Below are 24,469 nucleotides of genomic sequence, written 5' to 3'. Positions count from 1 at the left end.
TCCTTCAAATTACTTCCTTAATTTTGTGAAAATAATTTCTCATTCTATAACATTGCATTTTTTGACAACTAGGTGAACATCATTTCCAAAAAATTATTACAAAATAACAATACAGCAGTGTGAGCTAATGCATTTATGATTAGCCTCATTATATTTCTATTAAAACACAATAGAAATTAGTGTCAAATGCAGAGATCTGTACATATTTTCTGATGAAACCATTAAGGATATACTCCTATATACCATTAGTATAAATGTCTTGAAGTTTATACTCAAGATGGAAAACATATAGTTGTAGCCTATATATGCTGTACTAGTACTCTTATAATGAACTGACTGAAGAAAAATCTTTATGTAGCCATATACGTATGTAAGACAACTTTCTTTCCTAGGAAAAGAAAAAGGGTGGAAAAAACCATGTAAGGATAAACTATGCTTAACAAAAGAATTCTTGATTGAAATGTTTACAATGAAAAAAATGGATGGGACCCCATGTCAAACACAAACATTGATTTATATTAGCTTATTAAATGTAGATATAATACAAATCAAACATTATTTTTTCCTTTTTCTAAATCAAAAGCAAAATTACTCACCTTGTAGTTAACTATGTCAACTTACAGTACTTTTGGATTTTCATAAGCTTCCAAAATAAATATTCCTAAAGTGAAATGTGCATATATTTTTTCCTAACTAAAACAACTTATTTCCCTGCCCTGAACTGCAATTGTTTCATAAAACGCCTGCACAATGTTGGTACAATGCATAAGAAACTAATTAAAAAGAGAAAAAATAGTTCCATATTAAAATTACCAGTAAAATTCAGTAAAATATAGTATTTAAGGAATTTAAAGAGGGAAAGAAGATAATACAGAAAATTATGTCTGAATAAAGGCAAGAAACAATGAATTTTTAAAAATAGTTTATTTTTTAGCTTCCATATTGCTAGGTTTCTAACAACATACAAAACGAGCCCGAAAGGCCAGGTTAAGATATAACAAATTAACCAGGACACTGTAATACATGGAAAAAAGCCAGAAATGATTCATGGCCAGAATATTATGCCAAGTAAAGATAAAATCAGTATTGTACATTTACATCAATGACATTTCTATTTCTGAGCAACTATAAAGGGTTAAAATCTCATGCGTAGTACAGTATTTACAATAGTAATCAAAATGTTATTGGGGCATACAAATATGAAATATCAATATGGTGATCATATTGTCAGTCAACTGTCAGTATGTAGCTATCCTAACTGGCATATGGTTGCATTCATTCAGTAGGAAACACATCAAATGTGATTTTGTGTTTTAAATGCTATGTGTTTATGATAAAAAATTAAGCAATTTTCTATAGATCTAATAGCATTTAGATGTTAAAATTTAGACTTATTAGCTGGGAGTCTTTATAAGAGAATGCAACTACGAAAGCTGATGAATCCAAATTATTTTTAACTACTTTTGCAATTTAATTGAAGTCTTTGTTCTCTGTAAATAAGAAATGCCCAAGGCATTGGCATGATAATTGTTTCTAAGTGTTCTTTTTTGGTCAGAAAAGTCAGAAATAATTTAACTGACCATTATCCAGAACACATTTGTGGTAGTAGTGATAGTAGTAATTGTTCTTCTAGAATACCCGTGTATTTGCATATAGTTATCCAATAGTTCTTCTTCTGAACTATGCTTGTATTTTGCTTATCCTAACAGAAGCAACTGAAGTAGTCCGTTATTTGACTCAGTAATTCTAAAGAATTTCATTTGTAAGGCTTTTGTACTCTAAAGAGGCTTTGGTGAGAACTTTTTTTAAAATCTTCCCCTCATTTTGAATAATGTCCAGCCATACTTCAATATTCCATTCCATTCCTGATCTGGGTGCTGGAATATTTCATGACATCTTAATTCTTAAGGGCTTTGGATAATGCTAATTTAGATCCATTTTCAATCTCACTTCAGTTTTCCAGATCTCTATAGGAAGGTGGATGGAGTCCTATGTGTCTTTCTTTCTTTTCTTTCTCTCTTTCTTTTTTCTTTTTCTTTTCTTTAGACCGATCTGGTATACTCTGAATATTTACAGAGGATATAACTTGGATTCACTGTTTTTAATGGATCCTGCAGATATGATTTTAAAAGCAGTGGAGAACTCTTTGAAAACAGGTTATTGTCTGTAGTTTTCTTCAAAGCTTCATCTTATTCACCACAACTGACAAATACGCGAACACATTAGATGATGACTTTGGGGTATCACACACATTTATGTTGATCATATTGCTGTGGGTGATGGCAACCATGTTGAAATGCAATCCAAGAATGACCAGAAGTGTTCTTGCTCAGAAAAAAGGCAGAAGTTTAAACTGTGCTGAATAGAATCTAAGAATATGATTCAGGTTCAAAATTTGGGGATGCTTTGGGGATGAGTCTTAAACTAGAATGTGTTAAGCAATTATATTTTTATTTGTCCTGAAAATTAAGATTCTAGAGCACTCTCAAGAGTAATCCAACAAAGTTAAAATAATCCTGTTTGTGGACATCCAATGAATGACTTGTAGAGATCAAGCGATTTTTGTGTGGACTAAGCTAGTAGTATGCTTGGAGATATAGAGATTAACTGGCTTTTCAGTGCAATAACAGATTTAAAAGCATCACAAAATTCAAACCTGTTCTTCCTGGATAAGTGTCTGTCCATAATAGTACTCCTCTAATTTGTGGAAGCAGGAACCAGTCACTGGCCTCATTGACCATGCTATGCTTAAGCAGCCATTTCATCATATGCAAATAGAAATAAAAATGGATGTCACTGACTGTATCCCAGATCCTTGAATGCCGTGTTTTCATAAATATTAGATAGCACTGGAGATCAAATAGCACCTTAAGGAAAATTTTCCTTACAGCAAAACTTTACAGGGGAAAGAACCCACAATTCTTCAGTGATTTCCTCTTTCTTGGAGGACAAGGTGTTACATTACAGTGGGAAAAAATATATTCCACTCCCAATCCACAGATCCAATACAGGAGAATACTATGGTAAAAAAGTACCAAGATCAAATATGAGACACAATGCATTCATCTCTCTCCTAATAGCGATGTTTAAAGTAACCAATTCCATATCCCAACTGGATCAGAATTGTGTTTTCTTGACCATCTTTTCCTTAGGACATTCACCCTTAGACAATAATATTTATAAGCTTCAGGGTCCAGAAAGTTTTCTTCCTTCTCAAGGTATAAAAGGGCATTCTCCTCATATGCTGCTACAATCACTACTTCCTGAACTGTTCTGGCAAATTCTTCTGACTAGTTCCAATCAAACAGTTAGGTAAAAAGAGTTATAATCATACTGTTTATATCCTCAGCTATAGAAGATGAAAATTATATCTTGTTTCTTATAAATAGAATGGCAGATTGGACATTTGAAAGCAATAATCAATTTATTCTTAGAAACATCTTGAAACATTTTTACAGCAGGACACTAAGAGATACCAACATTTTAAAGGGTTAAATAGTAACATTTTCCAGGCAATATACAGTCTCAAAAAGTTCTGTTGAAAATGTAAAATATAATGAAGGCAGCAAAAGAAGCTTTCTTGTCTGTATTAGCACAAAAGAAATAATAACAGCTCAGCCAACTTCAGTTAGATACCATCTGTACTTAGCTTCATAGCTTGAAGCTATTTGAAAAAGCATAATTACTCAGGATTCACAATATCAGAGATAATCAGTAGAATTCATACCTGTTGCCTGCTCCATATTCAATAGTGTCATAATTAAGGAAAAATCTCCCAGAGTAACTCGTAGAGTCAATCACTTATCCAGGAGCGCAAATGATATAAAACTACATTTGACCAAATAATGGTCTGACAATGACAACTGGATTGGTAAACCTATGATGTTATATGAAAAAAGACTAAATTAAGGCTATATTCTACATGATGGTTTAGGCCAATGACTATATGGTTCACACGGAAGCCGCAGTGGTGTGTTGTCTCACTTAAAGTGGCTTCATATTGAATTTAATGCTGACTAATATAGAATTCTCTAGCGAAATTATAATATCTGCCAGATCTGTATAATTGCTTAATTTTTATTTTTAGTATGAGGAATAATCTTACTGAACTCACTCTCAGAACTCTCCAAATGCATGCTAAATTAAATCATTAAAATCTTAATTTTGTTGCAGACCAATCTGACAATAAAAAACATTACCACTAAGTTGGGGGATACAACTGACTATCAACACTCCCAATGTTAAAGGGTAGTTCTGAAAACAAGGATGATTTACAGACAATTTACTTTTCCTGTTCTTATTCTGTACATCATTTCCCCCTTTGCTGGCAATGTTTCTTTTGGTGATCCTTCAATAATTTCCAGCAATGCTATATCATCTACTCAGCCAACTTATTTCAAGTAGTGGAAAGCCCACCCACATCCAAACATTGACATTCTAGCATTATTGTATTTTGCCCATAGTTTTTCATTGACCTCCAATCAATGGCTCACCCCGATCAACTGAATTCTCACTTTTTTTGCTATTAGTAATTATATTCATAGTTTTACTTCATTCCAGGAGACAAAACAAAATTAGCAAAACTGATTATTAAAAAACATTTAAAAATCAATTTTTGTTCTGGGAAAAAATAAAACGGAAAACAATGAAATGGTACAGTACTGACTGAAGTGAAAGAAAAATATTACAAGCATACACCTCACATACAGTTTGCTTCTAAGGGAAAAATAAAAACATTTGACATAATAAAGATGGTGGCACAACCTACATAATTGGATAATTGGCAATGTGTTCTATTAACTTCAGTATCCTCAATAGCAATAGCACTTAAGACTTATATACCGCTTTATAGTGCTTCACAGTCCTCTCTAAGCGGTTTACAGAGTCAGCATATTGCCCCCAACAATCTGGGTCCTCATTTTACCCATCTCAGAAGGATGAAAGGCTGAGTCAACCTTGAGCCTGGTGAGATTTGATCTGCCAAATTGCAGGCATCCGGCTGCAGTAGAAGTAGCTTGCAGTACTGCACTCTAACCACTGCGCTACCGAGGCTCTTCAGTCAGATAATCAAAAAAATCCATTTAAAAAGGAGCTGCACAAGCATAAATTCCTAGTGTACAAATCTAGTATTAGTGATCTTCAAACCTCCCCTTACCAAAGAATAATAATTTGCACATTGCCAAGTCTTAGTGCCTGTTGCAGAATTCCAGGTCATTATAGAAAATTCTGGGTCATATTCTATGGGAATGAATTGCCACCATTTCTGACTATTAAGAATTTTCTGAATCAGAGTATATACGGACACAGCCCTTTATGCCATTGGAAATGTAATCACTCATCTTAATTACAGTTTCAACCTGCCTCTTATATTTTAGACAATTAATAATGAACAAAATTGTCAGGTTTCAAAAGATGAAGCAAGCAATGGTATTCTACTAATCCAGAATGCTTATCAACTTCTATTGCTTAAACAAAATTGTTTTTTCTTTGGAAAAATGTTTTTACATATAATGTTATGAGAACAGATTGTTTCTGTCATAAGACTTTACTTGCTCAACCCCTTGAGTAAATCCCCAATCTGCTAGGGCTCCCATGATCCTAGGGGAGTTTGATAGATGGATGCCATTTCGTTAGTAGAATAATGTCATCAGATAGCTCAGGATGTTAGAAAAACTAAAGCTGAAAAAATATATGTGGTTCTACTTTTGGAAAACACATGAAAGTGGGATGTTTTTACACTCTAACTGCTAGTGGTTTAATACCCGATTGTACTGTTTTCAAGGCAACACATAAGCATTTTTTCTCTCTTGATGAAAAACACATGAACATATTTTAATCTGAAGTATGTGTATCTCACACATAAACTATTTTAGCTCTTGCTATAATACTTGAAATCATACTTGGCACACAGTAACAATATACAAACTGAGCAGATAGGAATTATTTTGTATAAACTATTTCCATCAAAAGCATGCAATATAAACCCACTAACTTGATCATGGTTGGGGCATGTGAGGGGCAAACCCAAAATCTAAGCAGTAATCAAAGCAACTGTTAGTCAAATTCTCTCCTTACTTAGTTCTGTTATGTCGACCTGGAAGAAAGTTATCATGAAGTTAAACCTCTTCCCTTTTATATTTCTCTGGGCACAAGGGGAAACAGAGACCTGTGTGCCTTGTCTTGCAGTGTTTCAGAATCCAGCTGGGATGTTTTGTTTTTTTAACTATATTCCATACACCCCGCCCAAATGGAGCAGACTAACGTCTCATAAGAATAGGACAAATGTTTCCCATTCTCTGTTACCAAATCACCAAGTATATAGTTATTTAGAGTGTAGAATATCATGTGGGTTTATGTGAGATTTGTGAACACAACCATAGTTACATTATGTGATATATATAATGTAAAGTCTATGATATAAAAACTGATGATTCAGAGAAAATTATCCAGATATTAGTGTATTCACATATATGTGTTGATGGAATCTAGATCTGTCTAACAGAAGTCACCAAATTCTGCATAACTACAATTCAATATGTGAATAATACCTAATGTACTGTAGGGTCATACCATGAAAACCTGGAAAACTGTACTTTTTAATTCAAAAGTACTACTAGCTATTGCGGCAATGTTATGTTTTCAGCTGCTTCACTCTTACCTGCAGGGGCCAAAACTATAAAGCTACATTATCACAGTAGTGAAATGACATGTCCTTACAAATTCCTGAAGAAACCATAAGAGCAACATTATTTGGGAACTGTCTTTCAAACACATCTCTCTAGAAGATGGTCCATGTATGCTATCAAGGTATGCTTTTTGTACATTCCCTTTGCAACCTCAGAACAGTGTGTGTGTGTGTGTGTGTGTGTGTGTGTGTGTGTGAGTGTACACGAACGTACGTACATATTAAATTTACTGGCCATTCATCTTACCACAGGGTAATTCTGGGCAGCTTACAATATTAAAAGTATGTATTATCTTTTTTTCAGTTGCAAAGCTGGACCATCAGAAAAGCTGAATGAAGAAAAATTGATGGCTAAGAATTGGGGTGCAAGAGAAAATTGATGAAAATACCTTGGACTGCAAGAATTATAAATAATACAATATTTATAATAGATGGAAGTAAATGCAAGCTATTCACTGAAATACAAATAATGAAACTAAAATTAAAACATTTTAGTGTTGTAACAAAAGGGCAATCATTGTAAAAGCTGCTGGAATTTGGAAAAAATGAAGACAAAAATGACAACAAAAGACAAGATAGTCTGATACCATCACTGATAATTCAAACACAGTACTGACTAAAAGACGATCCTGGTCATGTTTCTTGAGTCATGAGCAGCTAGAAGAGCCTTGAACAATGTAACAAATAATATGATTTTCTGTGTGTTTAGGCACAAAACCAATATATTAGTTTTTTTAAAAGATCTATGAACTCGGAAAGAAAAAATAAAGCCTATAAAATTACATGCTGCTTCTTCCAGTTATGTTATTCTATCCCTGAGCCACAAAGTGGATTATGAAAAATGTATCCTTAACATGTTCTAGAATATCTAGTTTCCAAAACATTTCAGCACTTCATTAATGGTATTAAAAATGAAAAAAGAAAAGAAAGCAATACATTTTATGGATTTTTCCTTTCCATAATAGTAATGTATTGATGGCTTCAAGCTCTTTATCCTGACTGATTTAGAAACTAAATTAAAATATACACAAGAATAGCTTATAGGTGTGCGTGAAAGTATAAAATACCAAACTTAATGATTTCTGAAGGTTGGACTGAAAAGTAGAAGGAAAAGGTTGGACTGGATTTAAAGAAATCAAAAACTCAGGGAAAGATAGATGCTTGTTTAAAGCCGGCAATTCTATTAAGGTTTTCCAACCAAGAACAATGGACTTCAATGCTTATGCTTATGTTTCTAAGTGTGTTAATTATGGAACCATTTTTCTCTGATTTAGGTGTAATGATTAAGTCATTGCTTCATTGCTACACATTTGTACATGACAAAATAAAGAAGGGAAATGATGAGAGAACATTTAGTCATATCATAGCTTTTATGATGTCGTGAATGACATCTGAATCAAACAAAGTAGAGCTCTGGAAGGTAACACTTAATATAATCATATATATAAAGAAAAATACTGAGTTTACTCCCCACTGGCATATGAATAGTGCGCTCTATTTAAGTCAAATTCAAATAGTTGTGTCCACAAAAGATGAGCCAGATTTATTCCTATAAAAAAAACTAAATAACATATCAGATAACGGAAACAACCCCCCTCCCAGAATTAGCTACATGGAATGCTTCATTATTTACCCTAATCAAGTTTACAAACACTGTAAGTGTAGTTATAGAGAATAAAGTACTGACAAGAATGTAATTTCACACTGGAATATAGACTTATATAATGTATTATTCCTTGCTCTCCAATATAGATTTTATTGGAAACATTTCCAGTAGCATAAAATATGAATAGTAATGGTCTATTATTTTTCTGATTTCAAGTATTTCCTTCTATATTGTCTTGTAAGGAACACTAATTGTTGCATAGGAATCCAGAAGTGTTTTTACAGCAGCTCTTTCAAATGTCAAGATGTACATGCAAGAGATGATAATAACAACTTATCCACTATTACTGATGATCTAATTAGAAAAAAAAGTGATAAACCATCGGAAGCATTGCAAAATTATAACTTTGCTCCCATGAATTGTGAATAATGAGAAAACAATAAAAATATTCAATGTTCTAAACATTCACTTTAAGAGTTGCAACATACATATCATAAGGACAACCTCCTATCAAGAAATACTTGTATTCTGATAAGCACCATGCCACTGCCCATGTCACTCTGTTTCCTAAATTGTTTTTATCTAATTTCTTTAGAATTCTCTATGTTTTAGATGATATATCCATATTAGGTAACTTTAAATGTTTTAATAAAAAGTTATTTTACTTTTGACAAATTGTTTATATATTAGAAAGACAAACAATATAAGGTATACCATGTTCTGAACCATTAATATTGCAACATCACACTTTTCTTTGAATACTATTGTGGGCAGCCTTTTCTATGATGCTTAAATGTCACAGAATGGCTTTCAGTTTATTCTAAGTTTTCATGTATCTTTGCTTTGCTAATTATTTGACTGATATGAATGTTTATATTTTAACAAATATCTTCTGTATTTGGAGTACAAGTTTGCAATATATACCTTCATTGCTGGAATAAAAACTAAAAGCTTGTTAAAATAGATGTATAAATACCTTAAGGGAATGATGCCCTTATTAAATTATTAAACAGCATGGGAGTTATGTAAACACTTATTTTCACAGTACAATCATAAACTACAGCCAGTTTTAAGTAAATGTTGCTTACCTGGATATACTTCTAATTGTTTTCTAAGCAGTAACTGACTATTATGGCTACATTTGGGCTCAAAAATGAAAAAAACTGCAGGAAAGGGTTAGCATTTTCTGTATTTCTCTGCTGCCATCTACTGGCCAACTAAATTTTTGCAGATCAGTTATAGTAGCCCTCCAGATTGGCAAACAGATTTTCAAAATTATATGCATAGAATTATGGCATCTTGCGATAGATTGGAATGGTAGAAAACACAGAGTCTTATATTGCTTTTTTTTCCAATTAGCACTATTGTAAGCACTCATATATTCCTAATTTTTTATTTTATTTATTTCCCACCAATAACTCAAGATGGAAAATATATCCAACACACCTTCCTCTTCCTCTTTTCTCCAAAATCAGCAACTATTGACTGCTGAGCACCTGCATTCCAAGGCTGCAAAGCCTACACATATTTACGTCAAAGGCTTCAATATATTCAAAATATTTTGTTCAATATCAAACATGCTTTTTATAAAGAGTTTATAAACAATGAATAAGGGAGAAATGAAGCTATGTGCCATCTGCTAATGATTTTCTTCTGCTGCCATCATTAGTCCACAACTCTCAATCTGTGGTTGAAAAGTTGGAAATTCTTTGGGAATGATGTGCAATGTAATAGAGAATATTGTAAACGTAGTTAGTAGAACTACATTCCATCTCCCCCCATATAAGAGCAAGCGAATATCCAAACCAATATCTTTTCAGTCCGGTTTTTATCAATTTTACCTAAGTTCAATCAAGTTCAGTGGAGCTTACTTACATACCAATATACTAAGGCTGCTAAATGTAACTGCTTCTATTTAATTTACAATATGAATAAAGCCTCAATAGAAGTTTATTTATTTAAAACCTTTACATAGCCACCCATTCTATAACCAACCTTTCTGGTTAGTTCCCAATCAAGCCATATTAAAATTATAAAATCTAAATATATTAAAACAAAAAACTGGCACCAAGTGGAATTTCTGATGTGCATTCATCTTATTCCAGCACTTGGAAGAAAATCCAGGTCTTCAAATATGGAAAGCTAGGAGTGTAGAGGCCTCCTGAATTTCAGGGACTACCACAGAAAAGGCATGCTTCTTAGTTCCCATAAGATGGAATATTTAGGGGAAGGGACTAGAAGTGTGCCCGTCCTATCTGATTTGGTAGGACAAATAGGTGTTCTTAAGGAAAGGTGATCCTGGAGACAACCTGGCCTGTGTCACATAGGACTTTAAAGGTGATAACCAGCACCTTGAATTGCACCCAGAAAGAAACTGGAAGCCACTGCCGCTCACTTAAGAAGTTTATAAGGGGAAACCCAGGGGACCCCATTATTTTGCATGCTGCTGCATTCTGGACCTGCTGAAGTTACCAGGTAGTCTTCAAGGTAGCCCCATGTAAGAGCACATTGCGCTCTATGGGAGATGATGAAGGCATGAATTACAGTGACCAAGAAGTTGGATTCCTTTTCAATGCTCCCATTTTTTTAAAGTCATGAGGTGTTTGACTGAATTGCAATAAATAGATATTACCTTGTTTTGGTTTTAGACTTTGAATAAATATATGTATAGCCTATTAAAGTGGAAACTTATAAGACAAGTGCAGAATCTGAAATGTGTAAATATAAAGTTCTCACAATTCAGAAAGCTGAAGTCTGGGGATGTATCTCTTACATTTTTCAAAAAATATTTCTTGGAAATGTTTGCATTTTTGAAAGCTCCATAGGGTACTTTCTTAGATTGGATTTCCAATAGCAAGCGTGCTATTTTCCGAAAAATAGTAGTCTTCGGATAGTTGCTGCTATTTACTTCTACCTTACAATGCCAATCCATGTCTAAAACTATGTTAGAAATTTATCTAAAATTCATTTCTCATTAATATCAAATCAGTGCGAAATGTACCAAATACAATGAAAATAAAAGCAGTGGAATGATAACTTTTTTATTTTCTTGGTTTAAAATTGCTTTCACATTCTTAATAATTCCAGGAATATTGTTTAAATATTTTTTTTTAAAAAAATATATTATCTAACTTTCATTTATTAACTGGTAAAATACTATATATCCCTAAACTGTGTAGTGACCACATAAGTTGCAAACTCAAAGAATTCCAGATAGGCTCTGTTTGTGTGGTTTTTACTTGCTGAAAAGGTCTATTTTTAGACCTGATCTGGGGTGCTCACACTGCAGCACTGGTCAAAAGGCCCCAGCAGAGATTATACTACCTGAGACTTCTCAGAAAACAACAACTGAATGAAAAACTGCTGGTGCCCTTCTACCACTGCACAATAGAGAGTATCTTAACTTACTGCACCTCTGTATGGTTTGCCAACTGCACAGTAGCAGATAGGACAGCATTCCAGAGGATTAACATCATTGCCCAGAAGATCATTAGTTGTCCTCTCCCCTCTTTGGAAGAGCTTTATAGCTGCCGCTGTCTTAAGAAGTTCAAAACATTCTCATCTCATCAAAGATCCATCTCATCCGGGCACCCTTTTTTCGAACTATTACCATCTGGCAGATGGTACAGGATAATAAAAACAAGGACAAATAGGCTGAAAAACAGCTTCTATCCCAGGGCAGTAACTCTATTGAATTCTACTGTATAGTGCAATATTAATGCGATATCAGGGGCTTTCAATTCAATGTGTGGAGTGTGAGGGATGTGTGTTTGTGTTTATTTTCATAGTCATAAATTGTACACTGAAGATGGTATTTAATTTCGTTGTACGAGGTGCAATGACAATAAAGTAAAGTAAACTAAACTATTTCTCAAATGTGGTATAAAGCTGACATATTTAAAAGTAAAACTATAAAAATTGCAAAAAATTAGGGGCAAATGATTATCTATTTGAGTGATTGCTTTTGGAAGAACTTATAAAAGGTGGATACTGAAACATTATCAATAACTCAGTCTGAATTCCTGAACAGATGCTTCAACAATGCTGGGGATAAAAATAACCACAGTACAAATAGCTCCAATGAGACAACTAAGTTAGATTATAAATAGTACTGAATATTGAAATTCTTGTGACATAACTTTTTGAAGGATTAAGAAAGTGGTGTCACACTTTGGAATGGAAATTAGTTTGTACAGTTCTTATTGGGTAATGAAAGAGTTTTCCCTTTCTGAAATATTCCAATCAGTACTATTTTGAAAACATACCTCGAAGAATTCTCTCCTCATGGCAACGGAGAAAGTCCCAGATTCTAACAGTGCCGTCATCAGAGCATGTAGCAAATTTATTATCCGTAGGTGAGAAACTGTTACATGAAGACACACAGCAGGGGAAAGAAGTCAGCATTTAACAGATCATCTAAACTTGTTAGGGCAAAGTTTAGTTCAAGTGTAAAAATATACTGGAGGCATCTGAACATACTGTGCATGGCAAATTAAAAGCTTCATCCTGTTGGTATAATTGAGTCCATTTGTAAAATAGTTGTCATAGAGACATCTGTGGAGCAAAGTAGTTATTCCTGAATTTGGTTCCCCAATTAAATGGATAATGTCTGCAGAACCTTGCCATGTTTACCCTTGACTGAAGGGATAATTGTTTTCTGTTATACTGATTTAAAAATACAAAACTGAAATAACTACAGTATATAAAAAGGAATCCTGGAAAAGTTAATAATAGATATAATTCTTCTTCATGAATGATTTTCCTGTAATAAGACAAATGAAAGGACTAATATTGCTTGATTTTTTTTTAAATCACGTTTTTTTTTTTTTAAAAAAGGCATTTAGATAAGACTGCATTCTATAATGAAATATCACCACGATGGAAGAAGCTTCAAAAATGGTGAAGCTTGGTGTAAATATTAAAATATGATCTGCAAATGCTTATGGAGCTATTTTAATTATGGATGGATAGCACTGCCTTTCTAGTGACTTGGGAAGAATCTGCTTGGATTGCCTAAACACTGGTCCCCTTGAAATATGTGGAAAAGTGTATGTGAAGAAATCCATTCTGTAACTACATTAGTTTGCTCTTAAATGAAATCACTTCTTGTTAAAGTTTTCCAGGAAATATTGATCCAAGATGAAAAGTGACAACTTCATGGAATAATTATCTTCTCCAATGGATAGCACAGTAACAAAACCCAAGGGAATACTGTTGTAGGTTTGTTTCTCCAGTTCCTCTTCAGGCAGAGTTTAATATTTTTTAATCGTTTTTCTGTATTCTTTGCTTAGAATATTAAAATTCTTCACATGCATTTACTTATATGTTTTGAAAACCAGAGTATTGACACTGAACCAGGAAGATATCCTAAAGATGTCTCATTTGCTTTAGATCCAACTTGAAGAACACATTTCAGTATTAAACATGACTTCTGAAAGTAGAAATCTCTGTTGATCCTTCATGCTACTGGACATGTTGGCCTCACCAAGCCAAACAGTTCTTCACTTTATTTTGCTTTCTAATATTGTGAGAACTATGGAGCTGTTTTTATTTCTGGATTATATTTTATTCAATTATATTTTTAAAGACTGAATTCTTTATTTGGAATGAAATAGTCATCTTACACAATAGCATAAAAAAGAATATCTAATACACATTGTGACCATATATAAATGAAACCAATACCAATGCAAAATGCAGTAGAAAAATACATCTCTAACATATTGCAGAGGCAGATACTGGGACAACACTATTTCAGAGAAATACCAGCAAATCTGTGAAATCATAGAAACAAAAGGAAATAAGTTCATATGGTGTGAGATATTTCCCAAAATCTGACAATACCCATGCATGTTGACACCCAGAATACACTTAGAGAATGGTGTAACCATGGAAATAGTAACTACAGAAAATTGTATATTGTGTATAAACCTGGCCTCTCTAATCGCCTCCTTATGTGCCTGGAACATCTTGACGTTGTTCATGTTGGACTGCCAATACTTCACATATCCCCCATGGTCTGCTGTCAACATCCACATATCATTGTGTGACCATGTCATAGCCCTTACTGGACTGTCATGCGCCTGCAAAATCAGAAAGAAGAATTCAACAATAATTACTTTGGTGACACCATAAACACTTTTATTACAAGTATTGCAAGCAGCATTTGGAAAAGAAAATACATCCACACATTATTTAAATGATAACTGTACTACCCTCAAGGGCTAAATTCTTTCTCAGTGTCTTGAGGCTGTAAGACCCTAAAGGGGATAAAAAGGCTTATGCTCAACCTCAGAAAGACTTAAATAGTTGTGGGATTTAAGTCCCCACTGACTTCCTATAATGAATTTTAATTTTAATTTTAAGCCCCAGCACTTCCTATAAATTGGTTTTGGATGGTGTTATACAACCCAAGGTGGGACTCATGCACAACTGGGGAGTCCACCTAGGCCTCTGGCAACTGCTTGAACAGCAGCTGTGACTAAGTGGCTTATTGCAAAAATACATCATTACTGCCAATTACACCCACTCCCGGATCAAGAGGCCCTAATCGCCACTTACGTCTTAGTTACATTCCATTTGGATTATTACAACATGCTCGATATAAAATTGTCTTTGAAGACAATTCAGAAACTGCAGCTAATCCAAAATACTGTGGTGTAGGTAGTTATGGATGCACCTCAGTATACCCATATGATACCATTATTGGGCAAGATACACTGGCTCTGAGTAGGTTTTTGGGTGCAATTCAAGGTGCAGGTCATTATGTAAAGTCCTTCAAGGCACAGAACTGGATTATTTGTAGGACTCCCTATCTTGAAAGATTTCCTTCCATTCTGAAAGATCCCTTAATTAAACATCTGATGGGGTTCTAGGAAGCATGCTTTCTTTACTGCCATATGGAACAGCATATTCTTGAAATTTGGACAGCTCTGACCTTAATGGCCTTCACTAAGGCATTGAAAATTTGTGTTTACTTAGAGGCATTAAGCTAAGAAATGTTTTGGGGTGTTTAGATGTATGTAATGGTTGATTTAAAAAAATATTTTGTTGATTGCCTACAGATGTACATAAACATTTGAGCATGGGTTTCTCCTGTTCTAGGTTAATCATCTAGTCATTATCTCACACTGAATCTATTATTACATAGTCCAACAGCATTATAAGATATGCTATTAACATGTTGTGTGCAGATATATATTTATATACAGTCAATTATTCTGCAACAAAAAGAACTGTCTCTCACATTAGAAGGACAGTACTAGATTCAAGGGATCTTATAAAAATTTAAAGGTAAAAAATATAAAACTTACCTAATTACTCTTAATATTTCCCAAACACATAATTTTTTTTCTATTTTAATATTGAAAAATTAAAGTTCACACAATTTATGTACTGATTTACCTGTAATATTGTTTCAAAATTGAAGGTAAGACCATTCCATAAAGTGAATTCTCCACTAGAAGCCCCAGTGACCAAGCGTCTTCCTTCAGGTGTCCACTGTAATAATAAACATAAATAAAGATTATGTTAGGACACAAATTGTTGCAACACCACTTTAGAGTTTATTGTGAGGGAGATAATATATATTCAAAAGTATATTTTTCAGAACTGTCTATGTTGCTTTGTTTTTATTTATACACCGAGTCAAACACTATTTTTGTCCCACGCTCTATTACCAATATCTTCAATTTAATAAAGAGTTTCAGCAAAACATGGAGTCATGTAAAAAGACTAAAAAGTGATTGACATATTAAGTGATTTGACATAATATCATATGTTAGTATTAACATTGTACTTACTCTAACAACAAAAACTGGACATTTTACTTTATTGGTAGAAGTTCTAACAAATTTTGTTGTTACAGCATTCATTGGGTTGTTCAACATTCCTATAGGGGGCACCAGCTAGAAGAAAAAAGGTTATATTGATTTAATCAAAGCAACATAGCAATGTTACATTTATAAGCTTTTTACATTCAAAAAATATAAAAATCCATCTATAATCAAAAGTTCTGACAGCAAATCAAGAGCACTTCCAAAAGCTTCTGAAATTACAATTAATAAAGGGCAGAAAGGATAATATATTAAAAACATAGCAAGTAATGGTTTAATCTTAAGTTTAAAACACTATTTTAATCTTAAATTACTGTACATTTAAGTTTAATTTAAAGATCAAATTAAATGCAGATTTTCTTCTGGCCAACTGAGATTTGGAAATGCACTGTCACTTAATAGTGATATGTGGCTGTCAGTTCTGTGGCTAATTGTCTGATGGCAAGTTGGCCACAGCAAGATGGCCGTGGCGTTTGGCTGCAGTGAAATGGCAACCAAGTGTTGCCCCATTCCACATGAAAACTATCCTTAAATTATATGGTGAACTCTCCAAACTAGATTTCAGTAGTTTTAAAATAAGTAAAGTACGTGGCTACATACAAACAAAGCACTTTTTGAATATAATGGACTTATTTCAAACGGACTTTTCAAATACGGCTTCTTTAACATAAATGTCTATCCTTAGTTCCCTCTCCCACCATATAGGAAGTATTTCAGGATATATTAAATCAATAGCAACAGCAACAGCACTTAAGACTTTTATACAGCTCCATAATACTTTATAGCACTCTCTGGGCAGTTTACAATGTCAGCACATTGCCCCAACAATCTGGGTTCTCTTTTTAGTAATCTCGAAAGGATGGAAGACTGAGTCAACCTTGAGCTGGCCAGGATCGAACTTCAGACTATGGGCAGAATTATCCTGCAATATTGCATTTACACATTTAAATGTATAAATTATACAAAACGTATACTCACATCATTATAATATCCTCCATCAGGCTGAATTGCCCGCATATCCCGTTGGTCTCTTTGCCATACTCTATTCTGAAAATGAAGAGAAAAATCATTTAATTAAAACAGAGCACTGGTCAATATGGAATAATTGAGAAACAGAAAGTTTTTTTTTTTTTAAAGATAGATTTTCTTAAAAGAACTAGAACTTCATACTCTTCCATCTACAGTTAAGTTTATGGCGAAATAAAAGGAAACAGTGGTGTTTCTTCTCTCTTTTAAATAATTATTTTAAGATTTAGGGCTTTCACTGCTGTTGCTGCTATTTTCAGTCTTTCAGGAAATGTGGCTAGAGAATTACTAGCTCAAAGAAGCTTGTTAATTTTGAAGGGATGAAGGGAATACTTTTTATCCTTTTTGCAGGACATTTTTGATTTGATGTTTTAATGTACAGCGTACAAGAAATAATTAAAATCTGGTAGCAAAGTTATTTTCCTTTTCTACATTAAGTCTGAGTTTAAAACACTATGTATTTGAAGAGGAAGCGGTCCTGAACATACCTCTAAATATTTGATAACAGAAGGATTATAGTCTATTGTTTTTCGGTTCACTGCTTTTCTCATACGCTTTCCATCAAAAGTAAGTTGCTGCATTGCTTGCTGCTGAGCAAAATCTGGTCTCTTATAGAATAATTGCCGAGGGGCCTGGTGCTGAAACTTTGGCATATGGAAAAACCGTGGCGGGGATCCAATCTCTGTGGCCATGATGACTTTTGCTTAGAAAAATCTAAAACAGAATAACAAAACCAAGCAATTATAACAAAGCAACAAAATCAAGCAGTTAAACATAACAAATATGAGATAGTGAAGTCTTATGTAATCAAGATAATATTATATTTCATTTCTGAGAAGAATGGCAGCCTAAGCTATGTGAGTATGCACTAATGTCAAAAATAACTTCATACACACACCCCACACGCACACAATTTGAGAAACAATCACATACTGAATTTAACTTAGAAATCATATCATAACTTAGAAAGCATGGATTTCTACTATTTCTGAAGTTAGATTTGTTGTGACACAAAGGAAAGTCATTTATTTATATATATTTTCTATTCCATGTACCTTTTAAATGACTAGTTTAGTTTTAAGCCTTTCTGGTTTTTTGTTTATACTGAACTGAAATTTAAATTTCTACATATATCATATTTTTTTGATGGATCAGTATATATTTTCTAGCAAATTAATGTATATATAAACATTTAGGTCTTTTTATTGCACTTCCTTCTTTTATTCCGAGCGGCTTAGACTACATAGCAAATAGCTAAACAGAGGGAGAAGTCTTTTGAATATAAAAGTGTGACAAGCATTTTGGGATTACATCCTACGCATGCATTCTTGGGAGTTGTAACTTCCTGAAATCAATGGCATTCTTCTAAATAAATATGCTTTTTTTTTTAAAACAAATTTTATTAATTTTTTAAAAACAATACACAAACAAAACATCGAATATAAAAACATAAGACATCTTTTCTGAAAAACAAATAAAACATCTTATAAAGACAGTATAATTCCAAATTATCACAGTTCCATGCAAGCACAATTTAATATGTATATTTATCTTATATATTCAACTTCATATCTTTTCTCAACTTCTCTCTATTTCTCCCTTTCCTTCTATTCAATTATATTTCTTTTACCTTGATTTGTATATATTCATTGTACCCATCTGTCTTATTTGCAATTTCATTATTCTCTTCCAACATTCTTCTAAAGTTTTATTAATTCAAACATAGACAAGCAAAACACAAAACATAAATACATAAAACTTCTTTTTGGAAAGCGGCTTAACCCCGGGTTACATCTTTTTGTACAGACATAAATCAAATTCATGCTCACTTAGTATACTATTTCATATCTTATTTAACATTCTATATTTTCTATATATTTTCTCTCTTCTATTCACTCTCTTAATTCTATTTCATTTATTTCATCTCAATTTAGATAATTATACTTGCATTTTTTGTCCGTTCTCTTTCAATTATCTATTTATCTTTTCTTTCTAATACAATATTTCTCCTGTAATCACTGGTTGAAGTATGACAACTTTTTATCTTTCCCCTAAATTTAACACTTAAAATAATACATACTTTCCATACTGATTCTGCTTAGTACATTCTAAGTACTACGTTTTAGAATAGTAAAACGAAAGAAGAAAAATAAGTTTATAATATAGTAAAAACAATGTTCCATAGGAAATTAAACTCTATTTTTAAATCTCAGACATTTTTATACATTCCCTTCAATGTATTATTAACTCATATTTCAGTTTTCTAACTCGATTTCAAATACTAATATCTACAATACAATCTTATGTACTTTTGCAGAATTTTTTTTAAAATTATATTTTACCTTTTGTCTCTGAAAAAAACCTGCTTTTTAACATCTTGTTTTAAACCTTTATGACTTCTTTTTCCTTTTTCCCTTCCTTTCTTATCAATTCTAGCCTTTTTGCCCCCCACCATCTCTCAAACTCCACTCTCTTAATCTCCCCTCTCTGTTGTATTTCTCTTTTCTGTTGCTTTCTGACATTGTATCAATTTTTCACCTTATTTTTCCCTTTCTTGGTTGCTTTTTTAAGTTCTGAATTCTCCATTTACTTTCCCCCCCTTTCTCTTTTCTTCCTCAACTAAAATTATATGTCCATTAAAGATGGCTTCTTCTTCTTCATCCCAGCTTTCTTGTTGTTGTATTTCCTGGTAGGTAGAAATCGCCATTTCTAAAAAATGGGGGGAAAAATCCAGAAGAGCCCTTGCCTTCTTGTTCCTCTTCTTTTAACTTTTGAAATTCCATTTGCAATTCTTCAACAGATAATGCCATATTTTTTAAAAAAAACAACCCAAATGTTTTTAATCTTTCAAAAAATAGTTCCCAAAAGTCCCAAAGTCCCAAAGCAGTCCAAATCAAGACAAACTATTTCATTAGTACTTTCTTCTTTTTATATTTTCTCTTCCTGGGGTAGAATTCAATTACACAGTTCCAAAATAATTTTATTTCTGGTCTTGTAAACTCCAAGCAGTCTCCTCCAGTACAATCTTAAAATAAGTTCTTTACCTCTTCCTTCCCACTTATAGCAAAAAGATTTTAATTTTTAATTCAAATGTTCAAAAATCTTTTACCCCCTTGGCTTTAATTTTCAAGTTTGGTTACCTTCTGTGCCCAAGCAGGTTTTTCAGATTTCCATCTGCTATTTCCGTAGGGAAGGAGAGTGAGAGAAAATATCTTTCCCTTTCAAACTTTCTTCCGCCGCTTTTACAGTCTTCTTGGGAAACAATGTATCGTTCAAGAGATTAAATTTCCAGGGTATTTAGAGGTTCCTTGTTGTCCCGGTTCAGCCAAAAACTTTCACTTTCTCCGACTTCCTCCTGCACAATCTTGTCCGGCTGCAGGCTTCTTTGTGGCGGCCATTGCTGACCGCCGCTCCACCGCCTTGGGAAAAGGGAGTTTAGCCGGCTGAGGAGGGGGTTTGCGATACCCCCAAACCCCTACCCGGATCTCCCCTGTCTTCGGTTGCCTCTACGGGGCAACCATATCCTCCAAATCCAGCTGGATCGGAGGCACTTCGGCGGCGAGCGCAGCGGGAACTGCGCATAATCGCGGATTCCTGCCGCCACCGAAGCCTTGCAAACCGGAAGTCCTCTAAATAAATATGCTTTTGATGGATTGTTCATATAAAATTAGATCTGACAATATCAATCAAAATTTTTCAGTTCTCTCTTAAGAACTGTAACAGTGGGTTAAATACTCAAGTTTACCTAAAACCATCTTGTGAAGTTACAGGATTAGGTGTATTTGTTGTGCCAAGCAAAATATAATTTGGTTCTGATTTGTAAATTATGATTTTGATTTGTAAACCCAGAGATTGTAGTTTACTTTAAAATTCTTGTAAAGATACCATGACTTAATATAAAAATATTGAGTATGTAGTTTTTAATGTTAACAAAGCCAAAAATTAAGAAGGAAAAATGTCTTAAATAATCAATAATGTAATTTTATATTAGCTCAAAAAACTTTTTATTTGCATGTGCATACCTTACTATATGTTTAGTATTATTCATGTCTATACTCAAACATCAGAATACCCTTATCTATAGGCTATAGTCTACCTATTGTCCTTTGAAGCACTTCCTCCTTCTGAACAGATATCTATCCACTTTTGTAATGATTGGCTAAGCATTGGTCACATGTGGCATCCCTTTAAAACAACAGCAACAATTTGCAGATATGAGATCCACCATAACCTGAGAGAATTACATTCCCACCCCCCACAGATCCTTCAGTTCATTTATTTTTTAAATTCAAGACCATGATGACCCAACTGGATAACATCTAGCACAGTGGGGAAGGTGAATTTCTCCCTAGTTACTTTGTTGTAAAAAATAACCTCTGTTTTTAAGTAAAATGGGTGTAGATGGTAGAGTAATAACTAAATCAGAATAGCAAAGTCTGGGATGGTTTGGGTTAGGGTTATACATTATAGTTAGAACTTTTAACCTGAACCCAATTGCAACTAGACATCTTAATGAATCAAACTGAAACAGTTTTACTGTGATATACTAATAATCATTAAGAGATAATAGGATGGTTCCAAGATAAATTATCGCAGGATTGCAATTAAATCTGTTGCAAAATATATATGCAAAATCCATGAGCATTCCAGAATATTTTTTTAAAAAACATCCTGATATTTAACTTTATGAAAGAAAAAATTATAGTATTTTGCAGCTGAAACAAGAATTTTTCTCAGTATCTTGAACAATGTCTGTGTAGAATAAATTTTTATTTTCCAAATTACACATGTATATTTACATTGTTAACAGTATTGTATCATAGATATTACATATACTTACATTTATTTCTATACATTAATCCTTATTCCTATGTTCTATCCACTTATACCATTTATCCCATACCTCATAGTATTCTGATTCCTCCTTGCCTTTTAGTTCTATTGTAAGTTTTACAATGTCGGCACAACCTAATACTTTTTGCATTAACACCTCTTTGGATGGTATGTTTTCTAATTTCCAACCCTGTGCGAAGACTATCCTCACTGCTGTTATTATATGCAATATGATGTATTGGATTTCCCTTTAATTATTCCCAGTAGGAATAGTTCGGGTTTAAATTCTATTTGATGTTCTGTTATCTCCTGTAGCCATCTTTGTACCTTTGCCCAATATTTTCTGGCTTTGGGGCATTGCCATCACATATGAAAAAACATTCCATCTTTCCGCTTGCATTTCCAGCACTCTGATTTTGCATTTGGGTACATTTTTGCCAATCTTGCTAGCACTAAATGCCATCGATAGAACATTTTATACTGATTCTCTTTATAAGCTGTTGACAATGTTAACTTGTAGTTTTTGGTCCATAATTTTTCCCAATCATCCAGTTCTATACTAGGACCTATAATCTTTGCCCAAGCTATCATTGGCTCCTTTACTATCTCTTCCTCCAGCTCCACTCCTAGTAAATAGTTATACAATCTTATTAAGAGTTTTTCTTCTTTGCCTATCAAAATCTGATCTAATTGTTGTAATTCCTTTTCAATTCCATGTTCTTCTAAATCTTTTCTATATCTCATCTGTATCTGTAAATATGGCCACCAACCCACAATTATACCTTGTTCTTTCAATTCTCTATTTTGTTTTAAGATTCTCCTGATTGCCTAATAGTTTTATATCTGATCATTTTCTTTTTATCCATTGTATTTGGATATATTGTTGCCTCCATAGGTGAAACCCAACCCGGTAATTTCATATAGTATTTTCTCTTTGCTTTTCCCATGTTTGCATCAATGATTCTCTTATCTGATGTCTGTAAAAACATGAGTGTGTCTTGTTTCTTTTAGCCCATAAAAAAGCATGCCATCCTGCTTGTAAATCATGGCCTTCAATTGTTAAGATCCTTTTATTTTTTAAATTTATCCATTCTCTAATCCAAGTTAGGACCGCAGCCTGATAGTATAATTCCCATTTTGGGAGTCCAAAGCTACCTTGTAGCATCCTCTGCTGTCTTGTAGCATCCTTAGGTTTATTCGTGCTTTCTTGCCCAGCCATATAAATTTTGTTACTATTCTATTTAATTCTTCAAAAAAATTCTTACCTAATTTTATAGGGATTGTTTGAAAACAGTACAATAATTTCAGTAAAACATTCATTTTAACCATGGCTATTCTTCCTAACAGAGATGATTGTAATTTTTCCCAAATCGTTAGATCTTTTTTTGTTGTATCAATTCCTTATAATTGTCTTCTTTTATTGAAGAACATCTCCGTTAACCAGATTCCTAAATATTTAATCCTTCTTTCAATTTGCAATCCCATCTCTTTCTAAATCCTTTTTTTGATTTTCTGTCAAATTTTTGGCTAGTATTTTTGTCTTTTCTCTATTAATTTTCAGTCCTGCTACTGTCCCATATCTTTCTATCTCTTGTATCAAATTATTTCCTGTCTCTATTGGTTCCTCTATAAAAAACACCAAATCATCCGCGAATACCTTATATACTTTATATTCTTCTTTTTTGATCTTTAATCCTTTCATTTTGATATTGTGTCTAATCTGGGCTAGCAGCACTTCCAGCGTTAAAATAAAAAGTAGAGGTGACATCGGACATCCCTGTCTCACTCCTTTAGTTATTTCAAATCTCACTGTGCTATCCCTATTTATTATCACCCTGGCTTTTTGAATAGAGTATATTGTATCTATCATTTTTCCTAATTTCATTCCAAACCTCATATCTTTAATTTGTTGAATCAAAAACTGTCAATTAAGATTGTTAAATGCTTTTTGGGTGTCTAAAAAAAATTAGTGTTGCCTGCTTGTCTGGATGAGCTTCGTAATATTCTAAGACATTTAACACCATTCTTGTATGGCTCTTAATCTGTCTGGAAGGTAAAAATCCATTCTGATCTTGGTGTATTCTTTCATTCAATACTATTTTCAACCTTTCAGCCATTATTATAGCAAAAATTTTGTAATCAGCATTTAACAGCGAGATTGGGCTGTAATTTTTATTTCTTTATGATTCCTACCTTCTTTGGGTATCAAAGAGGTATATGCTTCATTCCAAGATTCGGGTAATTTAGCTTCTTCCAATACATCATTATACAATTCCAACATCACTGGTTCAAAACATTCATATAAACTCTTATATAGCTCTGCTGGGAATCCATCTGGCCCCGGAGTTTTATTGCTTTTCTGTATTTTCACTGCTTTTTTCAATTCTATAGCTGTTATCTCTTTGTTTAACATTTCTCTCTGTTCCTCTCCTATTTCTGGTAGGTCGTTCTCCCTTAAATATTGTTTGATATTATCCTTATCCA

At 33.3% G+C, this 24,469-nt stretch overlaps 1 protein-coding gene across 5 annotated transcripts in view; it reads right to left on the bottom strand.

Annotated features, from left to right (window-relative positions):
- The window catches only part of WDR33 (WD repeat domain 33), a 69,705-nt gene that overhangs the window by 33,437 nt on the left and 11,799 nt on the right, over positions 1–24,469 (bottom strand). For all 5 annotated transcript variants that reach the window (XM_087964797.1, XM_026682241.2, XM_087964798.1 and 2 more), the window contains exons 2-7: positions 17,641–17,866; positions 17,105–17,173; positions 16,094–16,198; positions 15,696–15,791; positions 14,223–14,374; positions 12,557–12,654 (exon numbers count right to left, since the gene is read on the bottom strand). In XM_087964797.1, coding sequence (XP_087820923.1) covers positions 12,557–12,654; positions 14,223–14,374; positions 15,696–15,791; positions 16,094–16,198; positions 17,105–17,173; positions 17,641–17,844 — 724 coding nt within the window. In that variant the 5' untranslated portion in view covers positions 17,845–17,866. The remainder of the gene's footprint in view (positions 1–12,556; positions 12,655–14,222; positions 14,375–15,695; positions 15,792–16,093; positions 16,199–17,104; positions 17,174–17,640; positions 17,867–24,469) is intronic.

The sequence above is a fragment of the Notechis scutatus genome, chromosome 4 (assembly GCF_049901735.1).
Source record: "Notechis scutatus isolate UNSWTSFEM ecotype Mainland chromosome 4, rNotScu1.2, whole genome shotgun sequence".
NCBI classification, from domain to species: Eukaryota; Metazoa; Chordata; class Lepidosauria; order Squamata; family Elapidae; genus Notechis; species Notechis scutatus.
This window is presented reverse-complemented; position numbering and strand designations above follow the sequence as displayed.